At 40.4% G+C, this 18,894-nt stretch overlaps 1 protein-coding gene across 1 annotated transcript; it reads left to right on the top strand.

Annotated features, from left to right (window-relative positions):
• The first annotated feature begins 7,146 nt into the window (after positions 1 to 7,146).
• Positions 7,147 to 12,537, top strand: LOC102311383 (peroxidasin homolog). The gene is made up of 6 exons (XM_005952589.2): positions 7,147 to 7,315; positions 7,785 to 8,102; positions 8,289 to 8,546; positions 9,726 to 10,046; positions 10,572 to 10,829; positions 11,411 to 12,537. Exons 1-6 carry the CDS (start codon positions 7,267 to 7,269, stop codon positions 11,590 to 11,592), a joined length of 1,386 nt encoding a protein of 461 aa, XP_005952651.1. The 5' UTR covers positions 7,147 to 7,266; the 3' UTR covers positions 11,593 to 12,537.
• Positions 12,538 to 18,894: the final 6,357 nt, after the last annotated feature.

Here is an 18,894-nt window from a genome sequence, read left to right as displayed (position 1 = left end):
CGTAAATACCTCTCAGCCCCATGTAGCAGTGTGGAAAGTGAAAGGCTTTTTAGCTCAGTGTCACACATTACAGGGAGTGCAGAATTATTAGGCAAGTTGTATTTTTGAGGAATAATTTTATTATTGAACAACAACCATGTTCTCAATGAACCCAAAAAACTCATTAATATCAAAGCTGAATGTTTTTGGAAGTAGTTTTTAGTTTTAGCTATTTTAGGGGGATATCTGTGTGTGCAGGTGACTATTACTGTGCATAATTATTAGGCAACTTAACAAAAAACAAATATATACCCATTTCAATTATTTATTTTTACCAGTGAAACCAATATAACATCTCCACATTCACAAATATACATTTCTGACATTCAAAAACAAAACAAAAACAAATCAGCGACCAATATAGCCACCTTTCTTTGCAAGGACACTCAAAAGCCTGCCATCCATGGATCCTGTCAGTGTTTTGATCTGTTCACCATCAACATTGCGTGCAGCAGCAACCACAGCCTCCCAGACACTGTTCAGAGAGGTGTACTGTTTTCCCTCCTTGTAAATCTCACATTTGATGATGGACCACAGGTTCTCAATGGGGTTCAGATCAGGTGAACAAGGAGGCCATGTCATTAGTTTTTCTTCTTTTATACCCTTTCTTGCCAGCCACGCTGTGGAGTACTTGGACGCGTGTGATGGAGCATTGTCCTGCATGAAAATCATGTTTTTCTTGAAGGATGCAGACTTCTTCCTGTACCACTGCTTGAAGAAGGTGTCTTCCAGAAACTGGCAGTAGGACTGGGAGTTGAGCTTGACTCCATCCTCAACCCGAAAAGGCCCCACAAGCTCATCTTTGATGATACCAGCCCAAACCAGTACTCCACCTCCACCTTGCTGGCGTCTGAGTCGGACTGGAGCTCTCTGCCCTTTACCAATCCAGCCACGGGCCCATCCATCTGGCCCATCAAGACTCACTCTCATTTCATCAGTCCATAAAACCTTAGAAAAACCAGTCTTGAGATATTTCTTGGCCCAGTCTTGACGTTTCAGCTTGTGTGTCTTGTTCAGTGGTGGTCGTCTTTCAGCCTTTCTTACCTTGGCCATGTCTCTGAGTATTGCACACCTTGTGCTTTTGGGCACTCCAGTGATGTTGCAGCTCTGAAATATGGCCAAACTGGTGGCAAGTGGCATCTTGGCAGCTGCACGCTTGACTTTTCTCAGTTCATGGGCAGTTATTTTGCGCCTTGGTTTTTCCACACGCTTCTTGCGACCCTGTTGACTATTTTAAATGAAACGCTTGATTGTTCGATGATCACGCTTCAGAAGCTTTGCAATTTTGAGACTGCTGCATCCCTCTGCAAGATATCTCACTATTTTTGACTTTTCTGAGCCTGTCAAGTCCTTCTTTTGACCCATTTTGCCAAAGGAAAGGACGCTGCCTAATAATTATGCACACCTGATATAGGGTGTTGATGTCATTAGACCACACCCCTTCTCATTACAGAGATGCACATCACCTAATATGCTTAATTGGTAGTAGGCTTTCGAGCCTATACAGCTTGGAGTAAGACAACATGCATGAAGAGGATGATGTGGACAAAATACTCATTTGCCTAATAATTCTGCACTCCCTGTACATTGATCAGTGCTTTCAGGATCTCGTGATGAAGAAGACCCAGTGTGCAGCTTCCCCGGCCAAACCTGAGACGCCGTCGTCGAAAAGACAACGCCCGGCAGATTCCCCCGGCTCAACATCGCCAGCCGGCAAAGATATTGCCGACATACTGGAGTCAATCGACAAGCGATTGTCCAGTTTCGACGCAAGGCTGTCCTTGGTGGAGATTCTTCACCGAGAATTTAAATGCTTGCGAGAATCCCTGGAGTACAGCCAGCAGCAGGTGGAAACGCTTGCTGCTGAAAATGCCACGCTAAGGGAGTCGGTGAAATGTCTCACAGATAATGTTACCCAGCTCAATAGAGAAAATAAAAAAATAAAAGAAACAGTTATCGATCTACAAGCTCGTAGCATGCGTGATAATCTGGTATTCCAGAAGCCGCTGGAGAGGACACGGAGACCACGGTAAAAAGCTTCATCAAAACCCACCTGAAGCTGCCGGAGGACACGGTGAAGAACATCGTCTTCGATCGGGTACATCGCCTCGGCCCCATTCGGGCTACGGCCGGGAGACCACGTCCTATCGTGGCCAAATTCGGCCACTTCAAACAAAAGCAACATGTGAAAAGCCGCGGCAGGGAATTAAAAGGAACGGACTTCAGCGTGAACGACCAGTTCCCCAAAGAGATCTTGGAACGACGCAGGGTCCTCTTCCCAATCCGACGCGGCTTCATCCAGAAGGGCTCCCGCGCTGTCATCGCTGTGGACCGGCTGTACGTGGACGGACAGCTCCACCGCGACCCCAACATCACTCCGTGGCTGTATTAACCTCACACCAGATAAGAATCAGCTACACCCTTTCCCTATCCACTCACACTAACTTGCATTAACATCTGTTTAACTTACCAGCATCAAATCGCATCTTAAAGTGTGATTTCATAGCAGAATTAACACCGTCACTCTCCGTCAGTGATTTAATTGGAATGTTTACGTTTTGTTTTGTTTTTTTCTTGTTTTTTTTCTCTTTTCCCCCTCTTGTTTTTATAATAATAATAATAATAATAATTTTATTTATGAGCGCCTTTCAAGTCACCCAAGGACACTTTACAATAGGATAAAACACTTAGTAAAACAATGGCAGAATAAGAACAATAAAATAAAGCACAAGATAAAATGAACAAACAGTGGATTCACAGTGAATATGCAGATTTGAACAGATGAGTTTTGAGTTGGGATTTAAACTGGGGGAGAGAACCAATATTTCTTATTTCAGGGGGCAGAGAATTCCACAGCCTGGGAGCAGAGCAGCTGAAAGCTCTGCTTCCCATGGTGGTGAGGCGGAAGGAAGGTACAGTAAGCTGGACAGAAGAAGAAGAACGAAGTGAACGGGCAGAACAAGTGGTGGTTAACAGGTCAGAAAGGTAAGAAGGAGCGAGGTTATGAAGGGCCTTGAAGGTGAGCAGAAGAAGTTTGAAAATTATCCGGAATTTCACAGGGAGCCAGTGAAGTTCCTGAAGAACAGGGGTGATGTGCTGGTAGGAGGGGGTTCTGGTGATAATGCGAGCAGCAGAGTTCTGAACCAGTTGAAGCTTATGGAGGGATTTTTGGGGGAGACCATGCAAAAGAGAATTGCAGTAGTCAATACGGGAGGTAACAAGACTATGTACAAGAATGGACGTAGACTGGGTGGAAAGAGAAGGAAGCAATCTGTTAATGTTACGTAGATGGAAGTAGGCAGAACGGGTGAGATTATTGATGTGTGATTTATAAGAAAGTGTACTGTCTAGGATGACACCAAGGCTCTTAACCTGAGGAGAAGGGAAAACTGTGGAGTTATCGATGGTGAGTGAGAAATGGTTCGCCTTCAAAAGGTTGGATTTGGTGCCAATAAGGAGGATCTCAGTTTTATCCTCATTGAGCTTTAGAAAATTAGAGGTAAACCAGGATTTTAACTCGGATAGACATTCTGTAAGGGAAGAAGGTGGGAGGGAGGAATCAGGTTTGCAAGAGAGATATAACTGGGTGTCATCAGCAAAACAGTGAAACTGAAGATCAAATTTGCGGAAGATGGTACCTAGAGGGAGGATGTATATTATAAAGAGAAGAGGGCCTAAAACTGAGCCTTGGGGTACACCAGAGGTGACGGGGAATAGACGAGAGCGGAATGATCTTAGTTGAATAAACTGGGAACGGTCGAGGAGATATGATTGAAACCAGGCGAGGGGTGTGTCAGAGATGCCGAGAGAGGAAAGTCTGCTTAGAAGGACAGAGTGAGAAATGGTGTCGAAGGCTGAGCTCAGATCTAAAAGGACGAGAATGGTGAGAAGACCAGAGTCAGCTCCGATTAGAAGATCGTTAGTGACTTTAAGTAGAGCAGTTTCGGTACTGTGACATGAGCGAAAACCAGATTGAAATCTCTCATAGATGTTATTATTAACCAGGTGTAAATGAAGTTGAGCTGCAACCACTTTTTCGAGTATCTTAGAAATGAAGGGTAGATTGGAAATCGGACGGAGGTTGTTAAAGTTGTTAGGATCTAAAGAAGGTTTTTTCAGTATAGGAGTGACTAGAGCAGTCTTCAATAAGGAGGGAACGATACCGGTGGTGAGAGAAGAGTGAATGATAGCACAGATGAGTGGGAGTAAAGAAGAGAGGCAGGATTTCACAAGCCCCGTGGGCATGGGGTCAAGATGACATGTGGCAGGTTTTGATTTACATATTAACTCGGAAATATCAGATAAATCAGGAAGATGAAAAGTGGAAAACGGCTCAAAAAGGAGAAAAGGTTCTGGAGAGGGCGTAGACACAACATTTGATCTGAGTTGCTGGTGGATGTTATCGATTTTCGTAGTCCAGAACAGCATCAAGGAGTTGCATGTTTCAGAGGAATAGAAGTGCGGTGGTAAAGCGTTGGGGGGTTGAATTAGTTTGTTGAAAACTGAAAACAGAGTCCTAGCATTACCCTCATAAGAACTGATAATACCAGAGTAGAAGCTTTGTTTGGCCTTGTTAATGGAGTCTTTATACTGAAGTACATGGTATTTATAGATTTCTGAATCAACAGTTAAACCAGATTTCTTATATTTACGCTCTTTTCCCCCTCTTGGTTTTATGCTGCTCACCCCTGTCCTTGGTTTCTTTCTTTATTCCTTTCACTGCCTCGATCACCTGCTTCGACACTCATCCACAAACATCCTTTATTTCGACACATACGCACCATGCGCTCAACGGCAGCACATTTACATCAGTCAGACAGCGCACACAGTCGTTTAGGATACACACACTTAAGCCAAGCCTACTCATATTAGTAAATATGCATACACATAGTCAGACTCAGGGAGCATCTCGCCACACATTTTTTCTCTCTCTAGTAGAAGATCTGGCTAGATGGAAATGTCTACCCATATCACTCATGGGAAGGGTTGCCGCTATAAAAATGATGGTCTTACCAAAAATAAATTATTTATTCTCAATGATCCCAACTAAACCGCCACAAGATTGGTTCAGATCTCTAGATTCATGTATGTCCAAATTCCTTTGGAAAAATAAACCCCCACGTATAAGCTTAAAAACACTACAAAAGACCAAGGATAAAGGAGGATTAGAACTACCTAACTTTCAGCACTACTTCTTAGCCAACAGGCTTCAGTTTATCTCAGGATGGCTAAAACATACCCTCTTAGATGAACCTTGGCTAGATGTAGAACAAGCACTTTGCAATAATCTAGAGATCTCAGACCTACCATTTATCAGCTCAAACATCCAACGACATGAATGCTTTAAAAGCATCAACATCAGCTCTTCTCTGACAGCATGGTGGGAGTTTCTAAAATTGACGGCGTCTTCATTAATCCCATGCAAACGTACACCTATCTGGAACAACCCTGACATATTACAAAACAATAATATGATAAACTTTTCAGATTGGAGTGGTAAAGGAATCAAATATTTAGAACATATACTAGAAGGAACAGAATTTATTTCATTTGACAGACTAGTTACACAATATGGGATCAACAAGAAAAGATTTTTAGAATATCAACAAATTAAATCCATAGTAAAAAAGAAATTTAAACCGGGTCAAGTTGAACTACAAACACCACCAAGTGTGGTTCAATTTCTTACTCTTAAAACCCCCAAATTACTATCCAAAATATACAGAATGCTTTCTAAAACAGATGAATCAATATCACTTCCTATTGCAAAATGGGAAGCGGATTTATCAGTTAACTTAGACCAAAACTTCTGGTCTCAGATTTGCTTAAAAACCTTTCATCTAATTAGAAATCCCAGTCTTCAATTAATTCAATACAAAATATTACATAGAGTGCACTATACAGGTCATCGGATGTTCAAGATGGGCTTTACGTCTACCAACAACTGCTCACACTGCCAAACCAATTCACCGGACAATTATATCCACGCTCTTTGGTTCTGTCCACCAGTTCAGAAGTTTTGGCGCGAGATATGTGAAGACTTATCAAAGTGTCTGAAATGTAACATTCCAACTTCCCCCTTAGTGTGTTTGTTGGGCAGCTTAGATAATGTCACTTCAGAAAAGAATATAGCCCATATGGTTTTCACTGCCCTATGCATAGCCAAGAAAACAGTCCTCATGAACTGGAAAAATAAAAATAATCTTAATTCTAACCAATATAGAAATTATCTATTAGATTACATTAGTCTTGATACAGCCTCTGCCACCACATCAGATCAATTGCTCTGGGCTCCTTTGATCAGCTCCATCACCTAGTGGGGGTGGGGGGTCATAGTTTGGTCCCGCCTTCACTGTTGTGATTGGTGTGGGGGTAGGGACAGGCTTAGGGCGTCGGGGGGTTCCCCGGAGGCATCTTCCTTGGGGGGCTCAACCCGGGGTAGCGGTCATGTCCGGTTAGGGGCTCTGTTGGCTCTCAGGTGACTGTTTCCTCGCGGCTGCGTGCAGCGGGGCTAGGGGAGGGTCTGTGCTGACGGACGTGGGTTACTGACCTGGTAGCCTGGCTGGCCCTGGGTGGGTCCGGGATGGGCGTGAGGTTCTGGGGGCGCTCCGTCTCTGGGCTGGGACCCGGGGCATCGATCCGCACATCACTGCTCTAAACTGAAAAACAACTTCTCTCTTTTCTCTCTCTTTAGCTCTGTTCTAATCGCTTCCTGTCTTTTAGTCAAAGGAGCTTGCAAAGAAAAGCGTCTGGACTTCTTTAAGTTGCTTGAAAGTGTTTCTTTTTTCTTCATAGATGTGCACATCATATACTTTGGATCAGAACCAAAATTACTTAAGATGAAATATAAATGGGGCTGCTGTTGAATTGCATTAAAATACATGAAATTGAGGTAGATCTGAGTGATGGGCAGGATAGTGTTAGTTTGTTACAGATGTAAAAATAGTCAATTGACAGTGTGAGTAATAATAACAATAAAAAATAAATTCTGCTAAGTAATGAAAATGCTAGTTGTACTTCCTTTTTCACATATTCACACACAGAGCAAGAACAGTCTTTCTGTTGGTTCTTTAAGTATGTTGGTTTCGCTTCCTTTTTTAATGTGATGAGCTTTTTAAAACAGACAGATCAGTAGCAGGACCCATTTCTGACTGTTAACTGCTGGACATATTTGCATGTCATTTTTTAACATACTCTGTGTCAACACACACTGAACAGTGAGGAGACATGAAAGCTGTGCTGGGATTGATGGTGATTCTTCTGGGACTGTCTCATGGTGAGCTGTTCTTCTTAAATGTGGCACTTATCGCTTAATATGTTTTTTAACCTGTACAAAATATCTGACATCATACTCAGGGATGTTAAAGCAGGACAAATACTTACACAAAGTTCCAATATGTGTACTTTGATTAAGCACGGTAACGCCATCATCGCGACTAACGCGATTAACATTTAACTCACCTGGAGCTCAGACTGACTCAAAATCCCTGGAATGTCTCTGTCAACGCATTTCAAGCAGTTTGTACGAAGGCTGTTCTTTCTACGCTCCAGACGGGATGAGTGCGAGAAGAATTTTAATCGCGTTAATCGTGATGATTGGTTAGGATCAATTAGGTATAAACATGGTAATACTAAAATACTTTTTAACAAGTAAAAGTCCTCATAATTTAATTTTTGTTGTGATTTATTTGCCAGAAACTAACGAATCACAAATGTTTGTCTTTTTAATGTTTCAAAATTGGCAGGTGTGGAAACTTACTGTCTTGACAGACTGGATGGAGTTCAGTGTTATAGAGCTTTGGGAGGAACTGTGGACATTCATCTGATGGGGAGCACCTCAGAAATATATAGATACTACTTGTTGAAGAACTCAATAAAAATACTAGATGTGAGAAAGAATGAGGTTGTTTCTAATACCATAGGAGAGAGAGCTTATTTTCCCAGTAATGGAACATTTAGGATCAATAATCTGAGCAGGACAGACAGTGGTTTATATACCCTTCGAACCTTTGATTCAGATGGAACATCATCAGGCGTGCAGACTTTACAGCTGTTCATTCAAGGTAAATGTTGGGAAATGCAGCCTTTAATTGATGTAAAGTGATATTATTGCAGAGCGGACGAATTTAGGAACTATGGAAAATCAGCCATTAAGTTACAGACCATGTAAAGTTACACAGAAGGAAGCATAGTGCATGAAAGTGCATCTCATTATATTATCAAAAGTCATCTGTGCGTGTTTCTCTCAGCTCCTGTGTCTTCTGTCCTGCTGGTCTCTGCGTGTCTGTCCCAGGGAGAGATGAGGGTGTCTTGCTCCTCTGAGGGAGGGGACAGTCCTCAGTACAGCTGGACTCTGGATGGACGCACACTGACAGATGCTGAGCTCCTTTCTGGAAACAATGAGAGTAAAAACATTATTCTGAAACAGCACGTCTCAGGACGTCTGACCTGCTCAGTCAGGAACAATGTCAGTTATGTCTACAAAGAGGAGAGGATATCTACCTGTGGTGAGTGAGAACATTTTTGATTTAAAAATAATAATCATGACTTTGTTCATTACGGTCACTCTGTACATTCATTCATGAAGTATTTGTTTTTACGCATAGGCTTCATTTTTATCAACTGCACCTCAATCTTTAGGACACAGGTGTCAGTATGAAACCAACAGGACTTTGTTTATTAAACCAACAAGTGAATCTATTTTTTAACCCTTACAAAATATCTGACATCATCATCAGAGAATTTAAAAGCTAATATATGTGTACTTTGATTTCTTTTAATAAATTAATGTAAGAATCTATTGGCTTCAATTGCAGTACGTGGCAATTTGAGAAGAGCTTCAGTTCCTTTTTTGTCTTTTTATCAGTTTAAGTAACAGTGGTAAAATCTTAGATCACTATGCACCTTGGCAGTCTTGTTGCAGTGTGTTTAAGTGAGTTCTGACATTTTAGAGGACTTTATTCTTCCCTCCTTATCAGAGACATCAAGCTTATTTTTCACTTTGATGGACTGCCTAATTTTCAAGAAACTGTCTCAACTTTTTGCTTGGCTGTAACTATGAATCCACATCTTAAGTTATTTAACTCATGCGGTGACTACAGATATGCTGAACAATGTTTCGGTTGCATTCCTCTTTCAATTTTAATGCTACCTTCAGAAATAAACATCTCCATCCTGCTTGTTTGAGAATTCTTTTTTCTGAAATATATCTTCCTTTTTCTGTTTGATGAACACCCATTTCTTTTTTTTCATGAAAAGAATGTAGTGTTTGCATTCGTCTAAAATGTGGAGAATGTATCTACCTGTGTTTCTTAATTATTAATATATTAATAAATGTTGGACACATTCGTGTGATAACTTTGAAATTATGGATGCAGCATTTTGTTCTTCAGCCTCTATTACCTACAATTTGCAAAACTGCTACCTACTCTGAGTAAAATAGTAAGAGCTGACAGATTTACAGTAGTGGTGCTACTATAACTTATGTGATACCAATCAATCAAAGCACTGGGTTATCCAAAACATAATTAGGTTTAAACATGGTAAAAATATTTTTAACAAGTAGAAGTCCTCACATCAGTAAATTTTGGATTGCTGACAATTTTAATGTAATTTTTATTGTGATTTGTTTGCTAGAAACTAATGAATCACAAATGTTTTTCTTTTTAATGTTTCAAATTTTGCAGGTGTGGAAACTTACTGTGATGGCAGACAGGATGGAGCTCAGTGTTATGGAGCTTTGGGAGGAACTGTGGACATCCAGCTGATTGACACCACTGCAGAAATACCTAGATACGGCCTGTTCAAGAATTCATTAAGAATACTAGATGTCAGAAAGAACAGGTTTCTTCATAATACTATAGCACATAGATCTCTATTTTTTCCCAGTAATGGAAAATTTAGGATCAATAACCTGAGCAGGAATGATAGTGGTAATTACTCCCTTCAACCCTTTGATTCAGATGGAAGATCATTAGGCCAGAGGACTTTACAGTTGTTCATTCAAGGTAAATGTTGGGAAATGCAGCCTTTAATTCATGTATATGCAATATTGTTTTGGTAATCTTTATAATATAGAGCACATAATTTAAGATGCATATATTTTGTGCATGAAATAAATATAATCTACATGATGTGCACTTCATACACCAAAGTATTGGGCCACATCTCTTAATCTTAAAATTCAGATGTTTTCACTTCCATTGCCACAGATGTGTGAAACCCATGCAGTCTGCCTCTACAAACATTTGCGAACATGTGTACTCAAGTGTACTAAAGATTACACTGAAGTTGTGTATGTTAGTGTAACATGGATGCTACCTTTGCAGCAAGTTATTTTGAGATATTTCTTCCCTCCCACATATTCCATAATCAACTGTAAGAGAGCGGAAGATTTCAGGAACTACAGAAACTCAGTACTAAGTGGCAGACAATGTGAAGTCACACAGTAGGGGCATCAAGTGCTGAGGTGCATAGTGCATGAAAGTGTATCATTTGATGTATCAAAAGTTATATTTGTGTGTTTCTCTCAGCTCCTGTGACCTCTGTCCTGATCGTCTCTGAGTGTCTATTCCTCGGACAGATGAGGGTGTCCTGCTCCTCTGAGGGAGGGGACAGTCCTCAGTACAGCTGGACTCTGGATGGACGCACACTGACAGATGCTGAGCTCTCTTCTGGAAATAATAAGAGTAACAACATCACTCTGAAACAACACGTCTCAGGACATCTGGTCTGCTCAGTCAGGAACAGTGTCAGTGAAGTCTACAAAGAACAGAGCAAATGTACTTGTGGTGAGTGAGAAAAACTTAATGATTATATTATGTGTAATTTATTGTGTTGCACCTGCAGCCATAAACAGACTGTCTTAAACTAGCAACAGACTGTGTGTCTGCAAATCTTCAAGATCCCAAATAATAAAACATACTGGCAACCACCAGAACCCCTCATCCTCCCAGTAGCCGCACCTATGTTATCTGTTTCACCGTTCTCATATAATCGCATTAATTTGTGCAGCCCACCTTGCAGGATGAGGACAATACCTCTTTCACAACTGATGTGGTAGAAAAGGATTTAACTAATGTGAACAATGGTAGTGGCTGATTAGTGTAATAGTTTGCACATTTTTCTAATGACCAAAAAGACCTTTGGCTCCTGAGAGGAAACAAAACTCCTTTAGGGTTGTTTTAGGAAGGGCATCTGGAATGATAAAAAATCTTACAAATCAAATACATACCACTACCTGGTGTGGTGAGTCTTTGTAAATAAGGAGTCAGCAAAAAGTTGATTTAACCTGATATGAACCACAGTACATAACAGATAACACTCTTGTCACATCTTTAACTTTGCTTGTGTTTTTTGTGTCTCTGTACAGATATTTCCTTGCCTATATGTGGTTTGAGAGCAGTTGTGGTAATTGTCTTACTAATTGGGATTTCCATCTACTTTACTTGGAAGAAAAAGAAAAATGAAAAAGCTGAAGCCTCTGCTGCCCTACAAGCAGAATTCCCAGAAAACTCTGTTTTGATGGTTGAAATGAGAGGTTCAGCAACTTAGGCCAACACCAAGTTTCAGCTTTCATCTGGTGAAGCTCTGTGTGTTTTTAACATTTGGATTCTGTGGAAACTAATAGAAAAAAAAGATGTAAGAAAAGTAGTCCGGGTCTTTTAAATTTTCACTTTTTTCTAGGTAAATGTGAAATTAGATCACGCTCTAAACAAAAATTATCAACCCACTTGTAACTGCATTTTATGCTAAATTTTATTTCAGCACTCTTAAACTGTTTGTTTTTAATCATGCTTTCTGTCTTTTATTTGGGCATTTGTTGAAGACATGTATTCAGCGTCTTTGAGATTGGAATATCTTTTTCCCAGTGACAAAAAATACATATGTAAATATTGTCCACTTCCTGAAGCGAAAATCCTTTATCAAAATATGATGTTATAAAATAAGTTTACATCTCAACAAAAAAATCTCTGCAAGTCTCGTGTGGTCAACAACAGACACACATTATGCCCCTATCGTGGACTAAACCAATGAGAGATAGTCAGGGGCGGGACCTCTCTGATTGGCCGTGGTCCTGTTGAAAGTGCAGGTGGATAGAGAGAGGTGAGTAGCTTGAATAAAGTGATATCCTGAATCGACTTTTAAATATAAATGTATGTTGCCAGAAACGCCAGATTCTCAGATTAGAGCAGGTAAACTGATTCCGCACAAAGACATAATACAGAGCGCGGACCCAACGCATCAGAATCAACTTTCTCTTTCTCCCACCAGTCTACCATTGTTTACAGCTCTGTCGGACACTGTCTTTTTCCTTTTTTCTTTTCTTTTACTTAAATGACCTCTGACAAGAAAGCCTAATTTCTGCTGTTCAATACAGAAGAAATTTTAACTTTTGAAAATTATGCAAAATTGCAGAATATTTTTAAGGTTATCTGCTATAAAAAGCCAGGCCAGGAAAATCTCCTTCATGTTTTTCTGTGTTTTATTCTACGTTACTTTGACACAAAGGCATCTGCTGTGATCTTTACAATTCTGATGAAGTCTCACATGTATCAGTACTGATAAATGATCAGAATTTTAATATTTCTGACTGTCTGAGGCAAAACTGAATGGAATCAGGAACTTTAACCTCTTAAGCCCCAATGCCCGCTGATACGGGGGCAAAAGGCAGGAGATCAGTTAGGCTTGCGGCTTAAGAGGTTAAGAACCGAAATCGAATGGATTATAGAAATCAGTGATGATACCCAGCCCTAGTGAGTAGCCTAGGCCCGACAGAAGAGGATGTAGCTGTGGGTAATAAGAAAAGATAAAAAAAAAGAACTATTGATAACTTTTTTGTTAAGTTAAGGCCTGATCAGTCTGAAATTCATAGCCAGTGCTCTGACACGATGCCATCAATCTTTGAATGCTGAAAAAGCACAGTGTATCCAGAAAACACATTATATGCTGCAATAAATGCACTGCCCAAGTGTCCCCTCTCCCCACTGCCTTTCAGCAGCAGGCAACAGCAAACAGGTCGTCAGAGGAGGCCGAGATGACGATTAAGTTTAACATTTTCTACAATATTGCCAAAGAGTGCAAGATTGTTAGTTAATCATTTACAAATCAATATTGTCACTATCCTCTCACATGTAAAACGGTGTTAAGCGATGTGGTTGAAAAATTTGAGTGTGCCTAACTTTTGTGCCGGTGCGCCTAACTTTTTAAAGTTAGCCAGTGCAACCGTGGCAAAAGCTTAGTCTAGAGCCCTGCATTAGGTAATTTACATACATGATCCTGTCACGATCCTGGGCCTTTTGACCCAGCGTCTTGAGTTTTAGTTTATGGTTTATGTTTAAGCCCTTCAGGTTTTCTAAGTTCATTTTTTTTTATCATGCCTAGGTTGTTATAGTTGTTTGTTATTAGATTCCCCTTGTGTCTTCCACCCCTGTTAAGTCTCCCATGCCCTTCATGTGTTTCATGTCTGTGTCTTACGTTGTCAAGTTCAGGTTGTCATGTCTGCGACTTATGTTTCCTGTTTTATTTTGAAGAGATCTTGTGTTCCTGTGTTCATCGTGTTTAGTTTTACATGTCCTGCGTTCAGGTTTTCATATATCCTCTTCTTCATGCCATGTTTAGAGTTTTGTTTGTTTTTCTGTTTGCCAGGGTTTTTCATAGTTTGTGTTTCCTTTCTAGTTTACCCAGTTTAGGTTATTGCTTAGTTTGCCCTTTTATTTTGCCCTTTTATTTTGTACTGTTCTGTCTGCCTTAATAAACGCCTCATCATCAGTTAAGTTTGAGTTTTAGAACATATACATGTACAGAACATATACCTTATTTGGCATTATGAGATCAAAGTGATTCCAGCCTGGGGAAAGTTTCCTTTTTCCCCCTGTTGTTCCATTGTGTAGTAGGTGATGATGAGGCAAACATGTAAACAGCACCAAAGAGAAACTCCTCTCCTCTGAAAATGAATCAGGTTTTTAAAAAATAAAATAAAATAAATGTAATTTTTTTTAAATGCACTAACTAGGTCTGATCACTTACAGGAATCATGGTCAATATGTGTTGTGCATGCTGTTTGCATTTAATTTGAGTAGAGGAGTTTGGATGAAATCTGCCTGCTGCTTTGACTGGGGAGAGGCTAAATAGTGAAGGAACATTTGCAGAGTGTTGGGGGATGGCTGTAATCACAGAACTGTAAGACAATGAAAGACAGTCTTAGGCTACATTCACACTGCAGGTCTTAATGCTCAATTCAGATTTTTTGATCAAATCTGATTTTTTGTCTGCTTGTTCACACTACAAATAAAATGTGACAGCAAATGCGCTCTATGAACCCTCAAAGCGGCCCACATGTGCAAAAGAAGACGTCACACACAACGTGCTCTGTGTAGACCCAGACCAAACAGTGTTTGACTGATGGCCCTTAATATAAAGACTTGTTTCAGACTTTACGTTTCCCAGAGTTATTTTGTTATCTGCACATGGCCTAATAATGATCCTTATTGCTGTTTTAGAAAGAGCGGTACTTCAAAGGATAGTTGCAGATTTCTGTCAGAATCTGCAGATTATACAGTACAAATAAAATGTTCACGTTTCTCCAACATTGTCTTCCCAACAGTTGTACTGGATGGCCAGGAGGCATTCATGATGTCTTCTCGGGCGCTGATAATTGGCGTCTGTCTTGTGTCAGTGACGCAAAAGACGGATTTAATGCAACATGACCGTTCAAACAGCAGTCGCTTTCTAAAACATCAGATATGTGTTGGATTCAGTGGGTTTGGATTTGAAAATATCAGATTTGTGGTGTTCACACTGTCAAACCATGATTGGATATGGCTCTCATAGGGTCAAAAAGTCAGATTTGATGCGCTCCGCCTGCAGTGTGAACGTAGCCTTAGGTCACTTTCCCCTCAGTTGTTCCTAAATGGCCTCTTTGACCCCCCCCCGAAACCAGCATTTCTAAGAGTACATCTGTCATCATCTTACAATGCTGTGATGATTGCAACAATTCCTGACTTTCTGTGAATAGATCTCATGGCTGTTGATCAGTGCTCACGACAATCTGCATGTTAATGATCATGAAACTGAGCTTGTGGCTTTAGGCAATGCTGCTAGTTTCTGTCATCATGTAACCGTACTATTTATAAGACTGGGAAAACCTTCTGTCAGCTGAAAATGAAGAAGTCAATTGGATGAGTGATTAGATGTTTCTCTCATTGGAAATAATATTGGTAACAACAACCAGTCAAATCAACAATCATCCTAAACACCAAAGTCATTTTTGTATGTTCAAAGATGTTCAAATGTGTCTGCTGTATGTGATGTATTAGATACTGAAACAATATAAAACTGCACTAAATTGGTCTACTGCCTTCATGGGAAGGATAGCGTTATTTTGTCACAGATGTAAAAAAATTATCAAGTGACACTGTAATTAATAATAAAATGGTCTGTGGAAGGTCTATAAGGTTCCTCTTATTTCTGCTAAGTAATGAATATGTTAGTTTTGCTTCCTTTTTTAATGTGATGAGTTTAGGGTACAAGTGGGTCTATAGTGTGCACTATAGTCTAAAGCACACAGGAGTATTAGGTTATTATTTACATGTTGGTAAGCTGTCTTGTGGCAACTGACAAATTGAAAACAAATGAGTGTGCTGTGTATGAAACAGCGCAACAAACATTACCTGTCCTTCTATTAAGTGCAGAAGTAGTGCTGGTCATTGGATGCTAGCTAACTGGGTAAGGCTCTCATAGGTCTGTAGCTCTGTCTACCATTTTAGGGAATGGCTTTAAGGTAAGTTACAGGGCTTTTCCCTGCCCTTCTGAAGGGCTTTCTATTCACAAAAAGAAAAAAAAAAAAAATCGAACATTGCATACTTACATAATTAGGGCTTATTGTCATAAGATATAATATATATATAATAATATATATCATTTAAAAATATATATATATATATATATATATATATATATTAATATATAGAAATATATTACTTAGAAACTTTTTTTTTTTTTTTTTTTTTTTCTGCCTGTCCCATTTGGTTCTTTAGCCATCAGAATTGTTGTCTGAAGACCAACAAGGATACCCAATGGATTTACTTTGCCAAATGGATCATCGTGGCATTGCCGTATTGGTCCATTTGGTCGATCTTTGTTTTTATTATTTATTTTATTTTATTTTCAGATGTTACAGACGGGACAGACATGAGTGAGGGATAGGAAAGGGAGAAAGAAAGAGGAAGGAAAAGAAAAACAGAAGGGGAGAGGGACAGTGAGAAGGGGGAGAAAAAAAAAAATCTCCTGGATCACCTGTTGAGAGAGAAAAGAATAGAAAACAAGCAAAAAAACAACAACAAAGCAACATACTAAACACAACACCATCGCATTAATCTAGCTAAGTGTAAACAGCAGTAAATACTAAATATTCAATGTTGTTGTGCAGCACGCAGGACAGACAGCGCACAATGTGCTTTGAAGTAGCAGCCAAGAAAGGTGTAATTTAAGTCTACGAACAGTGAACACCCGTGTGCACACCTGTGTGGATCAGCGCGCTTGTATTCAAAAGGTTTCCACATGTAATGGTCTGCAAGAGGATGTAGAGAGCCATAGCCCCGTCCCCCAGGGCATGAAGCAGGCATGGAGGAGATCCAGGCCCAGAGTGCGAGAGCCCAAGGAGGACCACCGGAGGGGCATCCGTGCCACCCTCATGGGAAGGGCTGAGGATCCCCAGACGAGGCGTCACCCAGTAGCCACCGAGCAGAAGCTAGAGGGGGCTGCACTGGCGTGCCCGCCGGCAGCCAGCTGTGCCAGAGTGAACCGAGCCGCAGGCCCAGAGGCCGGAGGCCCGAGGGCCCCCCGCACCCCGGAGGAGGCCTGACCGAGCAACAGGCGCCAGGCCCCGCCAGGTAGCCACCGGGAGTGAGCTGGTACATACCTGAGCGCCCAGCCCCGGACACCAAGAACCACCAATGCACCGACCCCTGAGGGCATCAGTCACCGGCAGGGAGTGTGGTGAGGGGAGATAGGCCTTGGAGGGCCTGGGAGTTCCCAGAGAGGTGGAGTCTAAGACCCGACCTGACATATAGACACAGACAAACAGGCACACACAGACACAAACATGCATTCCCACCCTCATGCACACATATACAAACACTCAGCACTCACCCAACGTAAGGATTGACATAAATGGACATGTACACACAATCACACTCCCCAAATATACTCTTAGGGCTTATTACAATTACAATATTTAAAACACACACACTGTATTTTGAAGAAATCACATTAAGAAACAAATATATGAGCGATTTGCCCTGAATCGCTCCTTCTGTCAAGAGCTATTCAGGGCAGAGGGGAAACAATCAACTAACAAGACAAGGGAAGCACATCTGAGCATAGTACACACAGATCAAGGGGCGAGAGAGCGAGGTGCAGGGACAAGACCAATAAGCAGTAATTACAAAAGCACCGTTTCTGTTTTAGGTAAACAGTTAAAATTGTTGCTGCAGTCCTTCTCATAGGCACTGAGCATGCAACATGTTTTTAATCTTGCCTTTGTTTACTTTCATATTTGCAGGTGTGGAAATTTACTGTTATGCCAGACAGAATGGAAGTCCGTGGAGCTTTGGAAGGAACTATGTACAAAGCTGATTAACAGCACCTCAAATATCTAGACTCAAACTGTTAACGAATACATAAGTGGTACTTAAAGTGAAAAAAAAAATAACACAAGCGAGATTTGTCTTTATTCCCAGTAATGGAACTAAGCAGGAATGACACTGATAAATATATCTTTAAAACATTTGATTCAAATGGGATATCATCAGTCTTCAAGGTAATTTTTTCCCTGTTGGGAAATTAAACATGACTGTAACATTGAATTCAAATTTAACATCCATGTTAATTTTGAAATAAAGTGGGGAAACAAAGAAACAGTCAAAGGCAAAGACAGCCAATTTTATGTAGTTGATACACTGAGAGAATGGATATGTTAAATACAACATGTGTTAAATTTGAATATGTGCTGTATCAGACCAGGGACTACACATTGTGTGAATTTCGAACAAATTTTCAACCAAGAAATCCAGACAAATCACAAGCATAAAAGTGAAATAAGTATTTGGCCATGTGGCAGATATTCCTAATCTCAACTTCTCGTGTATAAAACAATCCTGTCCACAGAATGAAATTCTTCCGTCCCAACATCAACTCGACCTTCTGTGAATGGAGGAAAATAAATTCTCATTGAATGATATCTCCACAGAAAAGCACAGAGATGGAAACAGTATTTTTTGGAGGTGTTTTACTGCTAAGGGTACAGGACAACTTTATCATATTAGGGGCCAATAGATGGCCATGCACCATCAATATTGGATGAGACAGGTCTTTCAATATGACAATGACCCAAAACATACCAAGGCAGCAAAGTAGTGGGTAAAAAAAAAAAGAATGGTGGTCATGGAGTTTCCTAGTCTTCAGACCTCAATACTAAAATATCTGTGTAGTGACCAGAAGCTTTGAGTTTCCAAGTGGCAGCAAGAAACCTAAAAGAAAAAGTGTTTCTGCAAGGATGAGTTGGCCAAAACCCCTTGTGAGATGTGCGTAAACCCCAATTGCAGGAAAAGTTTTACCACTGCGGTCGCCGACAAGGGTTTCCCCACCAAGTACTAAGTCATGCTTTGCTTGGAGATCAAATACTTATTTTACTCAATGACATGCAAATCAATTTATAGCATTTTTGTAATGTGTTCTTTCTGGATGTTTGGTTATCTCTCTTCATAAAAACCATAAAAATTTGAGACTGCTCACTTACAAGGAAATGATCAAACTCACAACTTTAGCAGGGGATCAGATAATTATTACTAAGAT

The sequence above is a fragment of the Haplochromis burtoni genome, unplaced genomic scaffold (assembly GCF_018398535.1).
Source record: "Haplochromis burtoni strain Fernald_Lab_line unplaced genomic scaffold, NCSU_Asbu1 Contig_1709, whole genome shotgun sequence".
NCBI lineage: Eukaryota > Metazoa > Chordata > Actinopteri > Cichliformes > Cichlidae > Haplochromis > Haplochromis burtoni.
Note: the sequence above shows the minus strand (reverse complement) of the source record. Positions and strands in the feature narration are given on the sequence as shown.

Coding starts and splice junctions, on each gene's coding strand:
- LOC102311383 (XM_005952589.2), top strand. CDS start 7,267: ATGAAAGCTGTGCTGGGATTGATGGTGATTCTTCTGGGACTGTCTCAT. Junction 8,103..8,288: donor TTTACAGCTGTTCATTCAAG/GTAAATGTTGGG, acceptor TGTTTCTCTCAG/CTCCTGTGTCTTCTGTCCTG. Junction 8,547..9,725: donor GGAGAGGATATCTACCTGTG/GTGAGTGAGAAC, acceptor CAAATTTTGCAG/GTGTGGAAACTTACTGTGAT.